This window comes from Scyliorhinus canicula, chromosome 1, assembly GCF_902713615.1.
Source record: "Scyliorhinus canicula chromosome 1, sScyCan1.1, whole genome shotgun sequence".
Classification (NCBI taxonomy): domain Eukaryota; kingdom Metazoa; phylum Chordata; class Chondrichthyes; order Carcharhiniformes; family Scyliorhinidae; genus Scyliorhinus; species Scyliorhinus canicula.
Window position 1 is genome coordinate 70514956 of NC_052146.1, and position 19956 is coordinate 70534911.

The following is a 19956-nucleotide window of genomic DNA, read 5'->3' on the forward strand; positions in this document are numbered from 1 at the left end:
ACTCGTACAGATCATATTACACGGAGTAATTAGGGTAGCCCCCACTGAAATGTTAATAGGTTGTAGACTTTGTGCACGACTGAGTTTGATTCTATTGGACATAGGCGCGAAAGGGCGGCGTAACCAAGATTTTCAAGGGCGTTGCTAACTTCGACACCGACCTCTTTGATGCTTCGTACCTGACGATGCTGCGTTCGCTGATAACTTCACCAATAGTGCTCAACAGCTCTCTGGAATTGTCGTTCGACAAACGGGATCAGTCTCTTACCAAGTTCAGGTCTGGAAGCAACTCATGAAACGCCACCTGGATCACATTCGCTCACGGAAGTTGCTCACTCATGAAGTGCCTTGAAAGAAGCCTGCCCTGGATTCTCTGACTCCATTGCCGAACCAACATGATGTGACGCCTCCTGTCTTTCTCAACGCCAAAATGCCTGACATTGTGTCTTCCAACTCCAAGATGAAGATGCAAACTTCTGAGGCCTTGGATGCTGACTCCATAGTTCAGCCGACTCCTGACGATCGTCTGCCACGTCATTTCTGCTGCAGACGGTGTTCACCAACTCGGTATACGCCAACTGATCTAGTTGCATCAGCTCCATGGGGACTTACTGGAGCCGAAGAGACTCTGACGTCTTCCGCCTGCTCCTCCTTCTCCGTTTCATCACTCATCGAGGCAGTCTTCAGACTTGGGGGAAGGAATATAATATTCCGCACGGGACGTAACGAGTGGGAATGCTTGTCTTCCCCTCCTTGAGGAGTGTCCCAGCCAGTGCTACCTGGCACCCTGGGGACTGCCAGGCTGGCACCCAGGTGGCACTGCCAGAGTGTTCTGGTGGCACTACCAGGGGGCCAGGCTGGCAGTGCTAAGGTGCCTGGGTAGCTTCAGCAAAGCGAGGGTGCCAGATACTAACCATTGGGGGGTCTCCGATCGCCTGGGAGACCCAAGTGTCGTCTAAATTGTCCCCTTTTATAGGGACCAGTGTGAAACGGCACCCAGCTGGCGTCTCCTGGGTGAGGCTGGTAGGTCCGGGCGCTGGTTATTTCTGGCGTCGGCGGAGCTTTTAAGCTCACTTAACTCTGGACATCTGGGTCCCGCCCATTATCGCGAAACTCGTGAGATCTCGCAAGGCGTAACAACCACTTGGAATCCTGGAAGAGGCCTCTCCTGGGATCTACCGGACGTATCCCATCCTGATCCTTGTGGGCACAGCTGGTAAATCGCGCCATTAATTATTTATTTGGGTCTTGGTGCATTTCACACCATTAAATCACACACTTCACACTTCTTTCTGCCGTGAGGAACTGGACTCGCCAGCGCACCTGCTCCTCAGAGGTCTGGGCTCCATTTTGAAAGGATGCCCAGATCTCAAAGTAAGGTTGAGGGTCCCCCACATCCCCCCCACCCATGGACATCATGATCCCCTGCAGACATGGGCAACACCCCCAATCCTTGACATCCGAGGGGTAACCACCCCCCATCACTAAGTTATCGTAAAACTCTCCTCCACCTCCAGGCATGAGGGTGACCATAATCCACACCCTTCCATCTTTTTGGGCATCGCCTCCATCCCCCAGTGAGTATACCCTGCAATGTGGGCCCCATCTTTAGGGCCTCCTCTTCACCCCCCAACCTTCATGATTCCCCCTTCATACCCCCCCCCCCCCCTTCACCATCACCCTTCATGCACATGGCCAACCATCAGTCCCCACCAGGTTGGCAGTGCCAGGATGCCCAGGAAACCCTGTCGCCACCCACCTGGGGGTCTAATGATCTCCGAGGCCTCCCTAATATGCCATCATGCTTGGTCTTCGTTTCTACTAATCAGCACTCGGGTAAAGCGTAGCCAGTGTGGCTCGTAGATCCCAGAAGCCGGGAGAATGCAGCATCAAACAGGCTGCGGATATCTAGATGAGTCTAATGGCTCATTTAAATATGATTGGTGCGATCCAGTATGCGCTGGGCATGGCAGCTCGCTGCCCAGCATAAAGTCCGTTTCAGGACTCTCCCGCGATGCACCAGGCTTAATGGGCGCAAAGTGGTGGGAACATTGTGCCCAACGACTCTAATGGTCTCCTTGCTGACCTCCCATGCTCCACCTTCAAGAAACTCCCAATTTGTTCAAGGCCTTGCTGCACATATCAGGGGTGATTTAATGGCAGTGTTTTCGCTTACGTGAGAGCGCAACAAGGCCGTTAAGTCACGGGTAATGCACGGGCGGTGATCTGTTTGCGGTCTGACCGGCCTTCTCCTCGGTCGGGGTGGGGGTATGTGGCCGCCCATAGTCTGGGCTGTGGGGATGAAATGTGTGTCTCAACGCCCATGTGTCTTTCATGCCAACCCCTGGATCATGTGGTCCTGTTCCAGGGCCATTGGATTGAGATCCTTCAGGAGAATAGACATGTGGTCAGTGGGAGGGATGGTCATCCTGTATGGCATTGACAGCTCATGTGTGACAGTTCATCTGGGTGGCGGCCGGTGGACCCCCACCTCTGCCCCGTAGGCCAACTTCTGTGTTGGTTGCAGATTTGTCCCCGGCCACCCCAGCTACCTCTAGGGCCCGTTCCATGTAGGGGGTGAGGACTCTGATGTTCAGCACCCCGCCACATGTCTGGGTCCTCTCCCACCTGTTGATCTTCTTACAGCATTGGGTGCTGGTCCTATTGGTCACTCCCCGAGCTGCCACTTTATCCCAGGCAGCACTGACTGCCCTGTAGCTGATCTTGAGACCCTCAGGGGAACAGGGCATCCAGTCTGGCCTCGACCGCGTCCAGTAATCTGCCTAGGTCGGCAACCCCGAATCGTGGGGCTGGTCTTCTCAGTGGCATGGCTCTGAGCTGAGTGGGATTGACTGTGCAGGAGCGGTTTAAGTGCTGCTCTGAATTGTTAGCAGAGGGCTGGCGAGCACGGTCCCCAATCAGCTGGCGGGACCATTATTTGAGGCATGAAGCCCGTGGGGCCTCGTTAAGTGGACCAATTAATGTTTTATAGCAGTGCCAGCTTCACCGAGTGCCGGGAAGCTCGCAGCAGTTCCGGCTCGCTACCACACTTCGAAACGTTTTGGTTAAATCACGCCCATCATATCTGTGCAGCATCTCAGAGCTATTATCACCATCCTTGCTGACTTGCAATAGCTCTTCATTTCCAACATGCCAAATTAAAAAATCCTTGTACTCATCTATATCTTTTCATATATGGCCCCACCCTATCTCTACAATCTCCTCTGTCTGTATATCCTTACACAAACTTATCTTCCTCTTTCTGTTGTGCACCCCAATCCCTTGCTTCAACCCACAACTGGTGGCATAGCGTTTAGCCATCTCAATTTTACTCCTTTGCATTCTCTCCCTGAGCATCTTATTCTCTGTACCCATCTCTCAGCCTTTAAAAAACATTTTTAGGCTCCATTTCTTCAACTTAACCTGTGGTCACCCTTCCTATTATGTTTCTTCTTAGTTTGTTGTTAATTTTCATTTTAGCTTCCTGTGAAGTGCCTGATGGTTTATTATGTTAAAAATGCTTTATAATTGTGACTCATTGTTGTTATTGTTCCACAGTCCTCTGAGATAGAGGTGAAACCCTAATGTTTTTGATCCCCAAATCTTGCTTTGAGCCTGACAGTATCTACCCTGAGAAATTACCCTGAAGCCCCTTGGTGGAAATGCAATATTTCTGCAATGGTGGAATGTACCACCTTTCTGTGGTATTTGCAAATGTATTATTTTATCTCTTGTAGCTAGCTGCAGGTGAATAATATGATTTAGAATAGATAGGTGTTTGATGACCGGTGCTGACATGATAGACCTCTTTCCACACTGTATGACTCAATGACTCTATTTAAATAGCTCCCTAACCTTAGCCTTCTCCAACTGTTAGGCCATCATGGGCAGAGACCAAGAACAATGCTTCCCAAACTATTTTCAAATATGGTTCCATTTCAACACTTGAAAATTTACATGATCCCCGACATCACTCAAAACAAAACAGAAATAAAGCAAGCAACATATAATTATTAAAAGTTCACATACTGTAGATCAACCAATAATGCATCATATAAATATGAAAATCTATGCTTTTAAAGTACTTTGCAAACAATTTATTTGATGTACTCATCAGCCCACTTCTTCATTTGAGCTGCTGCAGCTCATGGCCTTTGGATACTATTGATGCATTTACATTCAGCATTACTGATCTATAACAACACCCTAAGTTTCCCTAAAGGCCATCATGAGATGAATGATTTTAATGTGAGATGAGTCAAATAAATATTTAATTTTCTGCTGAGGATTCCAAATGACACAACATAATGTTCATAGTTCCAGGGGCTGCAGTTTCACAATGGATTTTGCTACAGATAATGGAGCTTTAAAATAAAATTGATTTAATTCACAAGGTAAAGCTCTTATATGAAGATGGAGCCATGCTCCTTCCAAAAGAACAGGAATCGCCAAATAAACACAATGAAAATTGATAAATAAAATTTCAGCTTATTTTTCTCAGTTAAGTCAAATCAAAGTCAATATGAATTATACAATTATAATTGTATGCAATTATATTAGGTTCCGCTTAATTTCAAAGTTGCCTTCTTGTAATCCGTGGTGAATGTTCTATTAGAATTATATAGACTTTCATCACAATGCACACACTGTGATCAGCCCTTTCTCCAACAACACTCGCACATTTAACTTATCCCATCCTCATCCTCTCTACACACACATGCTCTGATAATCCAAGCCCCAATGCCAACACATAGAACTTGTTGTTTAAAGTATTGGCACTGGGCGGGAATCTCTTTTTGGACTTTGCAGAGTCACAGAGAGACCAAGCAGGGTCAGACACTGTCTGGACCTTGTTGCCTTTGCAGGGAGCAGTCTCGGAGGAGAGGAAGCCCACAGATCCATTTGCTGTTCCTGCGACCCCAATTGGGGTTGCGACCCATAGTTTGGGAGCTGCTGGCCAAGAAGTTCACAAAGACAATTAGACCCTAACAAAGGTCTCCTCTTCTGTTCAACTTAATGTAAGCAGTTTTCAATCTAGGCTTATGTCTCGGGATATAGTCCTGCATGCTGTGCTGACAAGTTATATATGACAGCATCATTGTTTCAGATGTCCTCGACCATGAAGATGAGAAAAGTTTTCTTGATGAAAAAGTGAAATGTTACAGTAACATTGCAGCCTGCCACCTGAATACCGGAAACTTAGAGGAGGCTTTTTCCTGCTGTGATATTGTCTTGCAGCATCAGCCTCAGCATTGCAAAGCCTTGTTCAGGAAGGGCAAGGTAAGATCTTTCCTGGACATTAAATTAGTTATCCAAATCTGATTACACATTCTTTAAAAGCTTCCGTTTTGGACTTTTAATAGACATTTTTGAAATGTATTCTTTATAAATGTGTACCACGGAGTAAGATTTGCAAATTTGTTGGAGCCACTAATGAATTAATCCAAATGGACCACTTACTGTATGATCCGTGGATGAAGCAGTAGGAAGATGTTGGAGATAAAGCAGGGAAAAGTGGCTGACAATGTTCACTTTGGCATGGTGGCTAGATAAGAGTCCTCCTGTAGGAACAGCATAACTTGTTAGAAAAGCCTCTTTATTGTAAGAAATTTGACAAGATTGAAAGAACCCCATTGAAATTCAGACCAAGTGAAAAGTGAAACAAGTGATTTTGCTTTTGAACAGCCTTCCAATTCAGGCAGTGATAGTTGGTGCTATTGTTCAATTGAGAAAACATCAATGAATACATCCACAGTCCCTTGTCGTGAAAAAATAATTTGTACTTAACGTCAGAACTAACTTCCTTTGTGTAAAATGCTGCTGGTATAATTGTGTAGAAATGTGCAGGATCTAGATATACTTTTCCATTTTTTTTTTCAGGTGCTTGAACTGCAAGAGAAGTATTTCCTCTCAATCAAATTTCTTAGAAAGGCTTCACAGGTGGAGCCTGCAAATCAGGTGAGTGCAATCTCAGTGCTGCTCTGATACTGGTCCAAGATGCAGCTCCCAGACAGGAATTAATGTTTAAAAATTTGCTGCTCGTGCTTGTGTTGTTCCTGATTATTGCTGTTTTCTTTAAGTCTGCTGGTGGTCAGTGTGGTTTGCTCTTGGTGAATTTTCTCTCAAATGATACTGGCCCTTATATGCATATTATGACATTGTGCGACTGTACCTCAATCATTCTGCCAGTCATGATTGTACTTTATGATTTTGTGCTCTGGAAGGCACTCAGCACCTGGTGAATGCATTTTGTACAGTTACTTTCATACAGACACTTTCCCTGATTCAAATTCTGACTTACTACCATCCTTCAGCTCGTTCGCAACACTTTCACCAGGCTTGTCCAAACCTCAGCCACAAAGCCTCAGAGCAATGTGGCCTCCAGAGCAATTGTTGAAAATGCGAGTAAGACGATCAGTGAATTTGAAGATTTCTGCAGGGGACAGCTCCTCCAATCAGAAACTATGTTTACTGACTAGAGAGCATATTAATCGTTCACTACAACCAGAATCATAGAAGCAGACTGAGCAGAATCATAAGCAGCATAGTTGTCAGGTGCGGAACCATGACCTGCATACTCACCATGGGCAATAACCTAGTCACTGCACTCATCCAGGATATCTAAGGTTAAAGGACGGCTTATTTATTCAACAATCTAAAATTGGTATTATCACAGATGGACCCTCCGGTCATCTAAATCAATGGCATCGAGAAATTGATGGTTTCCATAACAAATGGTTGATTTGGTATTCTAGTTTTGTGCCTCAACAGCAAGTGGAAAATCAAGCTCAATATTTACTTTAAGTTCTCTCCTTTTTTTTACAAGCAAATAATTACAGCAGCATCTGACTTGCCAAATCTCATCAACTACTGATCGGTACAAAAATATAAATTCATTGAATTAGATGTTGCATCTTTTTTATAATCTGATGAACATTATCAAATCCTCAATAGCCTTTATATGCTAATGTGAGAGGGGTGATTTTCTGCTGGGCAGCTTTGCTTACTACCAGTGCTTAACTGAAATTCCAGGTGCATTGTGTATGATTTACCAACCATTAAATTGTACACATCACGGGCGCGATTCTCCGCTCCCTACGCTGCCTGGGAGAATCGCGGGAGGGCCCCCGGACATTTTTTGCGCCCCCCGTGATCCCCCCCCCCCCCCCCCCCCGGCTCGGGAAAATCGGCACTCGCCGTTTTTCATTGCGAACTGCGATTCTCCGAGCCCGATGGGCCGAGCGGCCGGCCCTTCACGCCCGTTTCACGACGGCGGCAAACACACCTGGTCGCTCCATTCGTGAAACGGGCGCCAGATGCCCGTTTGGGGATTAGGGGCCCGATTGGGACGGGAGCACCACGACCGTGCTCGGGAGGGGACAGGCCCGCGATTGGTGCCCACCGATCGTCGGGCCAGCGTCCAAAACAGACGCACTCTTTCCCCTCCGCCGCCCGGCAAGATCAAGCCGCCACGTCTTGCCGGGCGGCTGAGGAGAAAGACGGCCACCGCGCATGTGCGGGTACGTGCCGTCTGCGCAATGAAGTCATCCGCGCATGCGCGGGTTGGAACCGGCAACCCGCGCATGCGCAGATGACTTCACATTCTCGGCGTGATGAGGTCGCTGCCAAGAAAGACAGAGGCCCACTCCTAGCCCCCCGGGTGGGGGTGAATTAGGTGCGGGGAGCGGGCTCCGAGGCTGTCGTGAACCTCGGCCGAGTTCACAACGGCCTTCACGAATTCGGCCCCCTGCGGAGAATTCCGCCCCACATGTCCAAATTTTATTTTTTTTTAAAATAATTTTTATTGGAATTTTTTACAGAAAATATAAAAATATAACAACAAGTAATAATATGCAACTAACTGCCCCATAACACCCACAAATCCCCCCAAACCGTAACATCACATGTATCACACTCCCCCCACCCCCCCCAACAAGAAAACTTAACCAGAAATTAAAATTAAATAAATCAAATTTAAATAAAATAAACAAACATAGTCATCGTCCCCCCCCCCCCCCCGCCCCCCCCCCCCCCCCCACCCCCAACCCCACCGTGTTGCTGCTGCTACTGTCCCAGTACCCTATCGTTGAGCCAGAAAGTTGAGGAAAGGTTGCCACCGCTTAAAGAACCCTTGCACCGATCCTCTCAGGGCGAATTTGACCTTCTCTAGCTTAATGAAGCCCGCTATGTCATTGATCCAGGTCTCCACGCTTGGGGGCCTCGCGTCCTTCCATTGTAGCAAAATCCTTCGCCGGGCTATTAGGGACGCAAAGGCCAGCACACCTCCTGCACTCCCGGCTCTACCCCAACCCCAAAGATCACGAGTCCCCATCCTGGCTTGACCCTGGATCCCACCACCCTTGACACCGTCCTCGCCACCCCCTTCCAGAACTCCTCCAGTGCCGGGCATGCCCAGAACATATGGGCATGGTTCGCTGGACTCCCCGAGCACCTGACACACCTATCTTCACCCCCAAAGAACCTATTCATCCTCGTCCCAGTCATGTGGGCCCTCTGCAGCACCTTGAAGTGAATGAGGCTAAGCCACGCACACGAGGAGGAAGAATTTACCCTCTCCAGGGCATCAGCCCATGTCCCGTCTTCGATCTGTTCCCCCAGTTCCCCCTCCCACTTCGTTTTCAGCTCCTCTACTGACGCCTCTTTCACCTCCTGCATGAGCTTGTAGATATCGGATATCTTCCCCTCTCTGACCCAAACCCCCGAAAGCACCCTGTCACTCACCCCCCTCGCGGGGAGCGCAGGGAATCCCTCCACCTGCCGTCTAGCAAATGCCTTTACCTGCAGATATCTAAACATGTTCCCCGGGGGGAGCCCAAATTTCTCCTCCAACTCCCCCAGGCTCGCAAACCTTCCGTCGATAAACAGGTCCCTCAGCTGTCTGATGCCCGCTCTATACCATCCCTGAAATCCCCCATCCATGTTCCCCGGGACCAACCTATGGTTCCCCCTTAACGGAGCCTCCATCGAGCCCCCCACTTCTCCCCTATGTCGCCTCCACTGCCCCCCAAATCTTGAGGGTAGCCGCCACCACCGGACTCGTGGTATACCTCGTGGAAGGGAGCGGCCACGGCGCCGTTACCAGGGCCCCCAGGCTCGTATCCCCACAGGACGCTCTCTCCATCCGTTTCCATGCTGCTCCTCCCCCTCCATCACCCACTTACGCACCATCGACACATTGGCCGCCCAGTAGTACCCCGAGAGGTTGGGCAACGCCAGCCCCCCCCCCATCTCTACCCCGCTCCAAGAAGACCCTCTTCACCCTCGGGGTGCCATGCGCCCAAACAAATCCCATGATGCTGCTGGTCACCCTTTTAAAAAAGGCCCTAGGGATAAAGATGGGCAAGCACTGGAAGAGGAACAAGAACCTCGGAAGAACCGTCATTTTGACGGATTGCACTCTGCCCGCCAGCGATAGCGGCACCATGTCCCACCTTTTAAATTCCTCCTCCATCTGTTCCACTAGTCTGGTGAAGTTAAGCTTATGGAGAGCCCCCCAACTCCTGGCCACCTGCACCCCCAGGTACCTGAAACTCTTCACTGCCCTCCTGAAAGGGAGCCTCCCAATTCCCTCCTCTTGATCTCCCGGGTGTACTACAAATACCTCGCTCTTTCCTAAATTTAGCTTATAGCCCGAGAAGCCCCCAAATTCCGCTAACAGCTCCATCACCCCTGGCATTCCCCCCTCTGGGTCCGCCACATATAACAGCAGGTCGTCCGCATACAGCGACACCCGGTGCTCCTCCCCACCCCGCACCAGTCCCTCCATCTCCCTGACTCCCTCAACGCCATGGCCAGCGGCTCAATCACCAGTGCAAAGAGCAGGGGGGACAAGGGATACCCCTGCCTGGTCCCACGATAGAGCCTAAAGTACTCCGATCTCCTTCCATTTGGGACTACACTCGCAATCGGAGCTGCGTAAAGCAGCCTCACCCATTTGATGAATCCCTCCCCAAATCCAAACCTCTCCAGCACCTCCCACAGGTACCCCCACTCAACTCTACCAAACGCTTTCTCTGCGTCCAGCGCCACCACTATCTCCGCCTCCCCCTCCACTGCCGGCATCATGATAACATTGAGCAGTCTCCGCACATTCGTGTTGAGCTGCCGCCCCTTGACAAATCCTGTCTGATCCTCGTGAATTACCTCTGGCACACAATCCTCTATCCTGGTAGCCAGGATCTTCGCCAGCAATTTAGCGTCTACGTTAAGGAGCGAGATAGGCCTATATGATCCGCACTGCAAGGGGTCCTTATCCCGTTTTAGGATCAAAGAGATCAGTGCCCGCGACATCGTTGGGGGCAAAGCCCTCCCCCCCCCCCCTCCCATGCCTCATTGAAGGTTCGCACCAACAGGGGACCCACCAGGTCCGCATACTTTTTGTAAAATTCCGCCGGGAACCCGTCCGGCCCCGGTGCCTTACCTGACTGCATTTGTCCGATCCCCCTGACTAGCTCCTCCAACTCTATCGGCGCCCCCAGCCCCTCTACCAGCCTCTCTTGAACCCTTGGGAAACATATCCTGTTCATGAAGCTCTCCATCCCCTCTCTCCCCCTCGGAGGTTCCGACCGGTACAATCCCTCGTAAAAATCCCTAAAGACCCCGTTACATGTCCAAATTTTTGATACACACAGCCAGTGGGTGAGTCTCCCTGCCAGGGATGCACAGTCAGAAGATTAAAAAGCACTTCAAAATGATATATCAGAAAGGGCAATCCAACATTTTCAATTGCTGTTTGTTCCTGCAGGAAATTGAGAGGGAACTGAAACTTGTTTTTGACAAATGGGCAGAAAAATCAGAAGGTGCCAGCAATGCTAAAACAATGAATGCATGTCCACTGTTCTTGGTAGGTTCAAAATTACTTTTCTATATAATGTGAATAACCCGGGTAGTCACATATGATACATATGATACATCTTCTGCCTGTTGGTTTTGATATTCTCATAACAGGTCAACCTATCAACACAAAACAGCAAAACCTCTCAATTACCAAAGACAACTTAAGTGATAATGTGTTGCTCATAACAGTAAATGTTGGAGGAGAGTTGAAGCACCTTTGCTCCATGGCGCACTGTGCTGTAACTGGCCTGGGAGTGTCTCAGGCTGTAGTAGGTGTCTGAAGTAAAAGAAATAAAGCCTTGCATTTATGTAGCATCTTTCATAACGTTCAGACATCAAAAGCACTTGACAGCCAATGGAACACTTATGAAGTGTAGTCACGACTGTCATATAGGAAACGTGACAGTCTATTTGCACACAGCATGTTCCCACAAAACATAATGTGCGAACAACCAGATAATTCATTTTTGTAATGTTGTTTAAGTGATAAATATTGGCTAGCACTGGGGGGGTTGGATAGCTCATTTTATTGGTCGGCTGGTTCATGATACAGGGCAACGCCAATAGTGTGGGTTCAATTTCTATGCCTGCGGAGGTCATCCATGAAGGCCCTGCCTTCTCAACCTTGCCCCTTGCCTGAGGTGTGGTGATCCTTGTGGTAGTCACCACTGATGTATATACTGTGTATATATATATATGGGTTTTACGGTAAGGCCCCTGTACTACAGGTACGGGGGTAGATCCCTGCCTGCTGGCTCTGCCCAGTAGGTGGAGTATAAATATGTGTGCTCCCCGTACAGCAGCCATTTCGTCAGCTGCTGTAGGAGGCCACACATCTCAGTGTAATAAAGCCTCCATTACATTCTACTCTCGTCTCGTCGTAATTGATAGTGCATCAATTTATTACATCACTTTATTACACAGAAGATTTTTCAGAGATGGATCTCCGCATCAAGCCGGATCGCCTGCAGCTGCATCCTCAAGCAGACAACACCAAAAAGGACTTTGAACGTTGGCGAGCCTGTTTTGAAGCTTACATTGGGTCTGCGCCAGACACAATCCCAGAAGCACAGAAGCTCCAGATTCTGTACATGCAGCTGATCTCCAATGTTTTTCCCCTCATCCAGGATGCGCCGACCTACGCAGAAGCCATGGCGCTACTGAAGGAAAATTACACTCAGCGGACCAACAAAATCTACACCAGGCATCTCCTATCCACGTGGTGCCAACTTCCCGGTGAGTCTGTGGAAGATTTCTGCTGTGCCCTGCTCGCCCTAGTGAGAGACTGTGACTGCCAGGCCGTTTCGGCCACTGAACACTCGAACCTGCTGATGAGATACACGTTTGCTACGGGCATAGGGTCTGACTACATCCGCCAGCGCCTCTTGGAAGGGGCCACGCTTGACCTCGCGGCGACCAAAAAACTAGCGCTCTCGCTTACGGTCACCTCACGTAACGTTCAGGCCTATGCCTCCGACTGCGCGGCTCACCTCCCCCCCCACCCCCCATGCATCGTGGACCCCGCCGACGGCCGCTCCATCATGGACCCCATCAGCGACAGTCCCCAGCGAATCCCACGCCTGCGCCGCGCGGCAGCCAACCAATCCCGGGGGACCCAAATGCTACTTTTGTGGACAGTCAAAACACCCCCGGCAGCGCTGCCCGGCACAGAGTGCCCTCTACAAGGCCTGTGGCAAGAAGGGACATTACGCTGCAGTGTGCCAGGCCCGCTCAATCGTCGCTGTTGTCTTGGCACCCCCCACGTGCGGCCAGTGGGCGCTGCTATCTTGCCTGCCTCAGAACCAATGGGAGCCGCCATCTTGCCTGCCCCAGGACACGTGCAGCCCGAGTGCGCCACGATCTTGCCACCCCAGGACACGTGCAGCCCATGGGCGCTGCCATCTTAGCCGCCTCAGGACCCCTGCCCGTCGGGCACCTCATCAGGCCACAACCTCCAGAGCCTAACCCTGAAATTTGGCGGGCCCCTACCACCCCTTGCAGTATGCGGCCTCGCGACCCTTAAGGTCGACCCGCCTTCCCTTTTTGCAAACCTAACCCCGGATTGCAAACCCATCGCCACCAGGAGCAGACGGTACAGCACCCAGGACAGGACCTTCATCAGGTCTGAAGTCCAGTGGCTGCTGTGGGAAGGTATCATCGAGGCCAGCAACAGCCCCTGGAGAGCCCAAGTAGTGGTAGTGGTGAAAACTGGGGAGAAAAACAGGATGGTCATTGACTACAGTCAGACCATCAATCGGAGCACGCAGCTCGACGCGTACCCCCTCCCACACATATCTGATATGGTCAGATTGCACAATACTTCTCGACAGTGGACCTGAAATCTGCCTACCACCAGCTCCCCATCCGTAAGGCGGACCGCCCATACACTGCGTTCGAAGCAGACGGCCGCCTTTACCACTTTCTTAGGCTTTCCTTCGCCGTCACCAATGGGGTCTCAGTCTTCCAACGGGAGATGGACCGAATGGTTGACCGGTACAGACAGCGGGCCACTTTCCATACCTGGACAATGTCACCATCTGCGGCCACGACCAGCAGAACCATGACCCCCAACCTTTCCAAATTTCTCCACAGCGCCACACTCCTCAACCTCACGTATAACGAGGAGAAGTGCATGCTCAGCACAAACCGATTAGCCATCCTCGGCTATGTGGTCCAGAACAGAGTTCTGGGGCCCGACCCCGATCGCATGTGCCTCTTCATGGAACTCCACCTCCCCCACTGCCCCAAGGCCCACAAATGATGCCTGGGGTTCTTTTCGTATTACATCCAGTGGGTCCCAAACTATGCAGACAAGGCCCGCTCACTCACTCAATCCAACGTTTTCCCCATGACAGCCGAGGCTCACCAGGCCTTCAACCGCATCAAGGCCGACATCGCCAAGGCCTCGATGCACCCCTTTCAGGTCGAGAGCGATGCATCAGACGTCGCTCTGGCCACCACCCTCAACCAGGCAGGCAGGCCCGTGGCATTCTTTTCCCACACCCTCCATGCCTCCGAAATCCATCGAAAAGAAGTCCCAAGCCATCGTTGAAGCTGTGCAGCATTGGAGGCATTACCTGGCCGGCAGGAGATTCACTCTCCTCACTGACCAACGGTCGGTTGCCTTCATGTTTAATAACACACAGCAGGGCAAGATCAAAAATGATAAAATCTTGAGGTGGAGGATCGAGCTCTCCACCTAGAACTACAAAATTTTGTATTGCCCCGGTAAGCTCAACAAACCCCCCGATGCCCTATCCCGAGGTACATGTGCCAGCGCACAAGTGGACTGACTCCGGACCCTGCACGACAATCTCTGTCACCCAAGAGTCACCCGTCTTTACCACTTCATTAAGGCCCACAACCTGCCCTACTCCATTGAGGAAGTCAGGGCTATCACCAGAGACTACCAGGTCTGCACCAGGTCTGCACGGAGTGTAAACCGCACTTCTACCGGCCAGACCGTGCACGCCTGGTGAAGGCCTCCCACCCCTTTGAACACCTCAGCGTGGACTTCAAAGGCCCCCTGCCCTCCACCGACCGAAACACGTACTTCCTCAGTGTGGTCGATGAATATTCCCGATTCCCCTTTGCCGTCCCATGTCCCGACATGACGTCTGCCACCGTCATCAAAGCCCTCAACACCATCTTCGCTCTGTTCGGTTTCCCCGCCTACGTCCACAGCGACCAGGGATCCTCATTTATGAACGATGAGCTGTGCCAGTTCCTGCACAACAGGGGCTTTGTCTCGAGCAGGACGTCCAGCTACAACCCCAGGGGAAACGGGCATGTAGAGCGGGAGAATGGGACGGTCTGGAGGACCATCCAGCTGGCCTTACAGTCCAGAAATCTCCCGGCCTCCCGCTGGCAGGAGGTCCTCCCCGCCGCACTCCACTCCATTTGGTCGCTCCTGTGCACTGCGACTAATGAAACCCCCCATGAACGTCTCTTTGCCTTCCCCAGGAAGTCCACGTCCGGGGTTTCGCTCCCAACGTGGCTGGCAGCTCCAGGACCCGTTCTCCTCCGTAGACACGTGCGCCTCCACAAGGTGGACCTGTTGGTTGAGAGGGTACAGCTACTCCATGCCTGTGGTGATCCACTGTGTTAACTGTGTGCACCTGTATTAGGGGATGTACGGTAGTACCTACACTACAGGTTCGCCGGTAGCCCCTGCCGGCTAGCTCCGTCCACAAGGAGCCGTATAAATATGCATGATCTCCTCCTGATCGGCCATTCTGCCAGCTGCAGTAGGAGGCCACGCATCTGACTGTAATAAAGCCACAGTTGTACCAATCTGAGTCTTTCGTGCAATTGATAGTGCATCAATTTATTACAGTCAGATTTTTCTACATTATGGACATCAGGATCAAACCAGATCGCCTGCAGCTGGATCCGCACTCGCCAGACGCCAGAAAGGACATTAATCACTGGCTGGCTTGCTTTGAGGCCTACATCAACGCTGCGACCCCCGCGCCGACGGAAGCTCAGTAGATCCAAGTTCTATACTCCAGGTTGAGCTCCAGCGTGTTTCCGTTGATCCAGGACGCCCCGAATTACGCAGACGCTGTGGCACTCCTTAAAGAGAACTACGTTCAGAAGACAAACACACGCTTTGCAAGGCATGTACTCGCCACTCGCGTACAACCACCTGGTGAGTCCATCGAAGACTTCTGGCGGGCTTACCCCACTCGTACGGGACTGTGACTGTCAGGCCGTCACGGCCACGGAACATTCCAATCTCCTCATGCGTGACGCATTCGTGACGAGAATTGCGTCGGACCCCATCCGACAACGACTGCTGGAAGGGGCCACGCCTGACCTAGCGGAGTCTAAAGCTTTAGCGCGCTCCATGACGGTCGCATCTCACAACGTCCAATCCTACCCCGCTCGCTGTGCGGCCCACCCCTCCTACTCCTCTTGGACCCCGCAAACGACCCCTCCGACTGGGGCCTCTCTTGCTCAATATGCCTGCGCCGCCCGCCACACCACGCACCCTGGGGGTCCACGCTGCTACTTCTGCGGCCAGCAGAAGCACCCCTGCCAGCGCTGCCCAGCCCGCGCCGCCACCTGCAAATCCTGCGGTAAGAAGGGCCACTTTGCGGCGGTGTGCCAGGCCCGCGCAGTCGCTGCTCTCGCGCCCGAGATCGCTCCCTTCCCCCAGCCGATCACACAATGGGCGCCGCCATCTTCTCACCCCAGGTCCATGTGTGCCCTGTGGGCGCTGCCATCTTGCCCCACCCCCACAACGTGCGCACCATGGGCGCCACCATCTTACCCCGCACCCGCAATGTGCGCTCCATGGATGCCGCCATCTTGCCCCGCCCCAACAACGTGCGTTGCATGGGCGCCACCATCTTCTCCTCAACAGGTCCTCCGGACGTCACCATTGCCACCATGTTGTCTCCCCCACGGGACTGGAATGCTGGACCCGGGTCGCCGTCGCTTCCCATCTGACTCCTCGGACGACCACCCGCTGCTTGCCTCTATGACGCTGAACCAGTCCCGTCCTCACAACCTGGCCACCGCTTCGACGACAGTGCTAATCAACGGCCACGCGACCTCTTGCCTACTGGACTCCGGGAGCACCGAAAGTTTAATCCACTCAGACACGGTAAGGCGCTGCTCCCTCGCGGTCCACCCCGCCAACCAACGGATCCCACTCTGTCCCGATCCAAGGTTTCTGTGTGGTCAATCTCACTGTCCAAGGCGTAGAATTCAGCGGTTTCCGCCTCTATGTTCTCCCCAACCTCTGCGCTGCACTATTGCTGGGTCTGGACTTTTAGTGTAACCTCCAGAATCTCACCCTCAAATTCGGCGGGCCCCTACCCCCACTCACCGGTTGCGGCCTCACGAGCCTCAAGGTTGACCCCCCTCCCTCTTTGCCAATCTAACTGCGGATTGCAAGCCCGTCGCCAGCAGGAGCAGACGGTACAGCGCCCAGGACAAGGCCTTCATCAGGTCCGAAGTCCAGCGGCTGCTTCGGGAGGGTATCATCGAGGCCAGCAACAGTCCCTGGAGAGCCCAAGTGGTAGTGGTTAAAACTGGGGAGAAACACAGGATGGTCGTGGACTACAGCCAGACCATCAATCGATACACGCAGCTCGACGCGTACCCCCTCCCTCGTATATCTGATATGGTCAATCAGATTGCACAGTACCGGGTCTTCTCAATGATTAACCTTAAATCCACCTACCACCAGCTCCCCATCCGTAAATCGGACCGCGCATACACTGCCTTCGAGGCGGACGGTCACCTCTATCAATTTCTTAGGGTCCCCTTTGGCGTCACTAACGGGGTCTCGGTATTCCAAAGAGAAATGGACCGAATGTATGGACTGCGAGCCACATTTCCGTACCTGGACAACGTCACCATCTGCGGCCACGACCAGCAGGACCACGACGCCAACCGTGCCAAATTTCTCCACACCGCCTCTCTCCTCAACCTCACCTACAACAAGGAGAAGTGCATGTTCAGCACCAACCGCCTAGCCATCCTCGGCTACGTAGTCCAAAATGACCTCCTGGGGCCCGACCCCGACCGCATGCGCCCCCTCATGGAGCTTCCCCTCCCCTACTGCCCCAAGGCCCTCAAACGCTGCCTTGGGTTCTTCTCCTACTACGCCCAGTGGGTCCCAAACTACGCGGACAAGGCCCGCTCACTTATACAGTCCACTCAATTTCCCCTCATGGCCGAAGCACAACATGCCTTCGCCCGTATTAGAGCAGACATAGCCAAGGACGGGACGTACGCAGTAGATGAGACAGTGCCCTTTCAAGTAGAGAGCGACGCTTCAGATGTCGCCCTTGCCGCCACTCTAAACCAGGCAGGCAGACCCGTGGCATTCTTTTTCCGCACCCATCATGCCTCTGAAATTCAACATTCGTCTGTTGAAAAGGAGGCCCAGGCTATTGTTGAAGCGGTGCGGCATTGGAGGCATTACCTGGCCGGCAGGAGATTCACTCTCCTCACTGACCAACGGTTGGCAGCCTTTATGTTCAACAACACGCATCGGGGCAAGATCAAAAATGATAAAATCTTGCGGTGGAGAATCGAGCTCTCCACCTACAATTACGAAATTTTGTATCGCCCCGGCAAGCTCAACGAGCCCCCAGACTCCCTCTCTCGAGGTACATGTGCCAGCGCACAAGTAGACCAGCTCCGTGCCCTGCACAACAGCCTTTGTCACCCAGGGGTCACTCGATTGTACCACCTCGTCAAAGCCCACAATCTGCCTTACTCTGTTGAGGAAGTACGGACAGTCACCAGAGACTGCCAGGTCTGGGCGGAGTGCAAGCCGCACTTCTACCGGCCAGACCGCGCATGCCTGGTGAAAGCGTCCCGCCCCTTTGAACGCCTCAGCGTGGATTTCAAAGGGCCCCTCTCCTCCATCGACCGCAACACATATATCCTCAGTGTGGTCGATGAATTCTCCAGGTTCCCCTTCGCCATCCCATGCCCGGATATGACGTCTGCCACTGTCATCAAGGCCCTCAACTCCATCTTCGCTCTGTTGCTGTTTCCCTGACTACATCCACAGTGTACATGAAGCAGCTCATCCATGAGCGATGAGCTGCGTCAGTTCCTGCTCAGCAGGGATATCGCCTCCAGCAGGACGACCAGCTATAATTCCCGGGGAAACGGGCAGGTAGAACGTGACGCTTTGGAGGGCCGTCCAGCTGGCCCAATGGTCCAGAAATCTCCCAGCCGCTCGCTGGCAGCAGGTCCTCCGGATGCACTGCACTCCATCCGGTCTCTACTGTGCACCGCCACAAATAACACACCCCATGAACGTGCTTTTACCTTCTCTCGGGAGTCCACATCCGGGGTGTCGCTCCCGACTTGGCTCGCAGCTCCAGGACCGGTTCTACTACGTAGGCATGTCTGACTCCACAAGGCAGACCCCTTGGTGGACAGGGTACGCCTGCTCCACGCCAACCCCCGGTATGCCTATGTGGAGTTCCCCGACGGCCGCCAGGATACGGTCTCACTCAGGGACCTGACTCCCTTGGGTTCCACTCCCACACACTTCCCCACCCATGCGCCACCTTTCACTCCCCCGGCGCTCCCAGCATCAGCCCCACCAGGTCCATCCCTCCTTCCGCTGCCCACGCTAGAGGAGGAGGAAGATTTCGGCACACTTCCAGAGTCATCCAACTACTGGCCAGCACCAGCACCGACGTTGTCGACGCCGACACCGCCAGTACCGACATCGCCACCACCGCTACGTCGCTCCCAGCGAACCGGCAAACCACCGGACAGGCTTAACCTCTGTCGGGCACCAGACTACAAGATGGACATATACTTTTTTCCCCCTCCCCTCTATAAATTATTCACAAACCTGTATATAGTTCCACGCTACCCCCGCCGGACTCATTTGTAACAGTGGGTGAATGTGGTGATCCACTGTGTTAACTGTGTGCACCTGTATTAGGGGATGTACGGTAGTACCTACACTACAGGTTCGCCGTTAGCCCCTGCCGGCTAGCTCCGCCCACAAGGAGCCGTATAAATATGCATGACCTCCTCCTGATCGGCCATTTCGCCAGCTGCAGTAGGAGGCCATGCATCTGACTGTAATAAAGCCACAGTTGTACCAATCTGAGTCTTTCGTGCAATTGATAGTGCATCAATGCCAACCCAAAGTACGCTTACGTAGCGTGCCCCGACGGCCGCCAAGACACAGTCTCCCTCACGGACCTGGCACCAGCTGGTTCCACACATACACACCCCCCCCCCCCCCCCCTCACTCTGCCCCGGCACCACCCACCCTCCCCTCAGCGCAGTCCCCGCTCCAGGACAATCCATCCTCCCCCTGCTCCCACCCGGGGATGAAGAGGATTTCGACACGCTCCCGGAGTCACCGAAGACCAAGCCGATGCCTGAGTCGCCACCAGCACTGGGGTGCTCCCCACGACAGATTAAGGCACCGGACCGCCTAAATTTGTAATATTCTCTGTGATTTTAAAAGCAACATGTCTGTATATAGTTTTCCACCACCTCATTTTTAACAGGGGGTGAATGTGGTAGTCACCACTGATGTATATACTGATATGTGGGTTTTACGGTAAGGCCCCTGTACTACAGGTATGGGGTAGACCC

General features: G+C 52.4%; 1 protein-coding gene across 1 annotated transcript in view; it reads left to right on the forward strand.

Moving 5' to 3' along the window:
- The window catches only part of LOC119963670 (peptidyl-prolyl cis-trans isomerase FKBP8-like), an 84051-nt gene that overhangs the window by 36802 nt on the left and 27293 nt on the right, over positions 1-19956 (forward strand). Inside the window, exons 5-7 of the mRNA XM_038792991.1 lie at positions 5108-5280; positions 5881-5958; positions 10766-10864. Of these exons, the coding sequence (XP_038648919.1) occupies positions 5108-5280; positions 5881-5958; positions 10766-10864 (350 nt within the window). The remainder of the gene's footprint in view (positions 1-5107; positions 5281-5880; positions 5959-10765; positions 10865-19956) is intronic.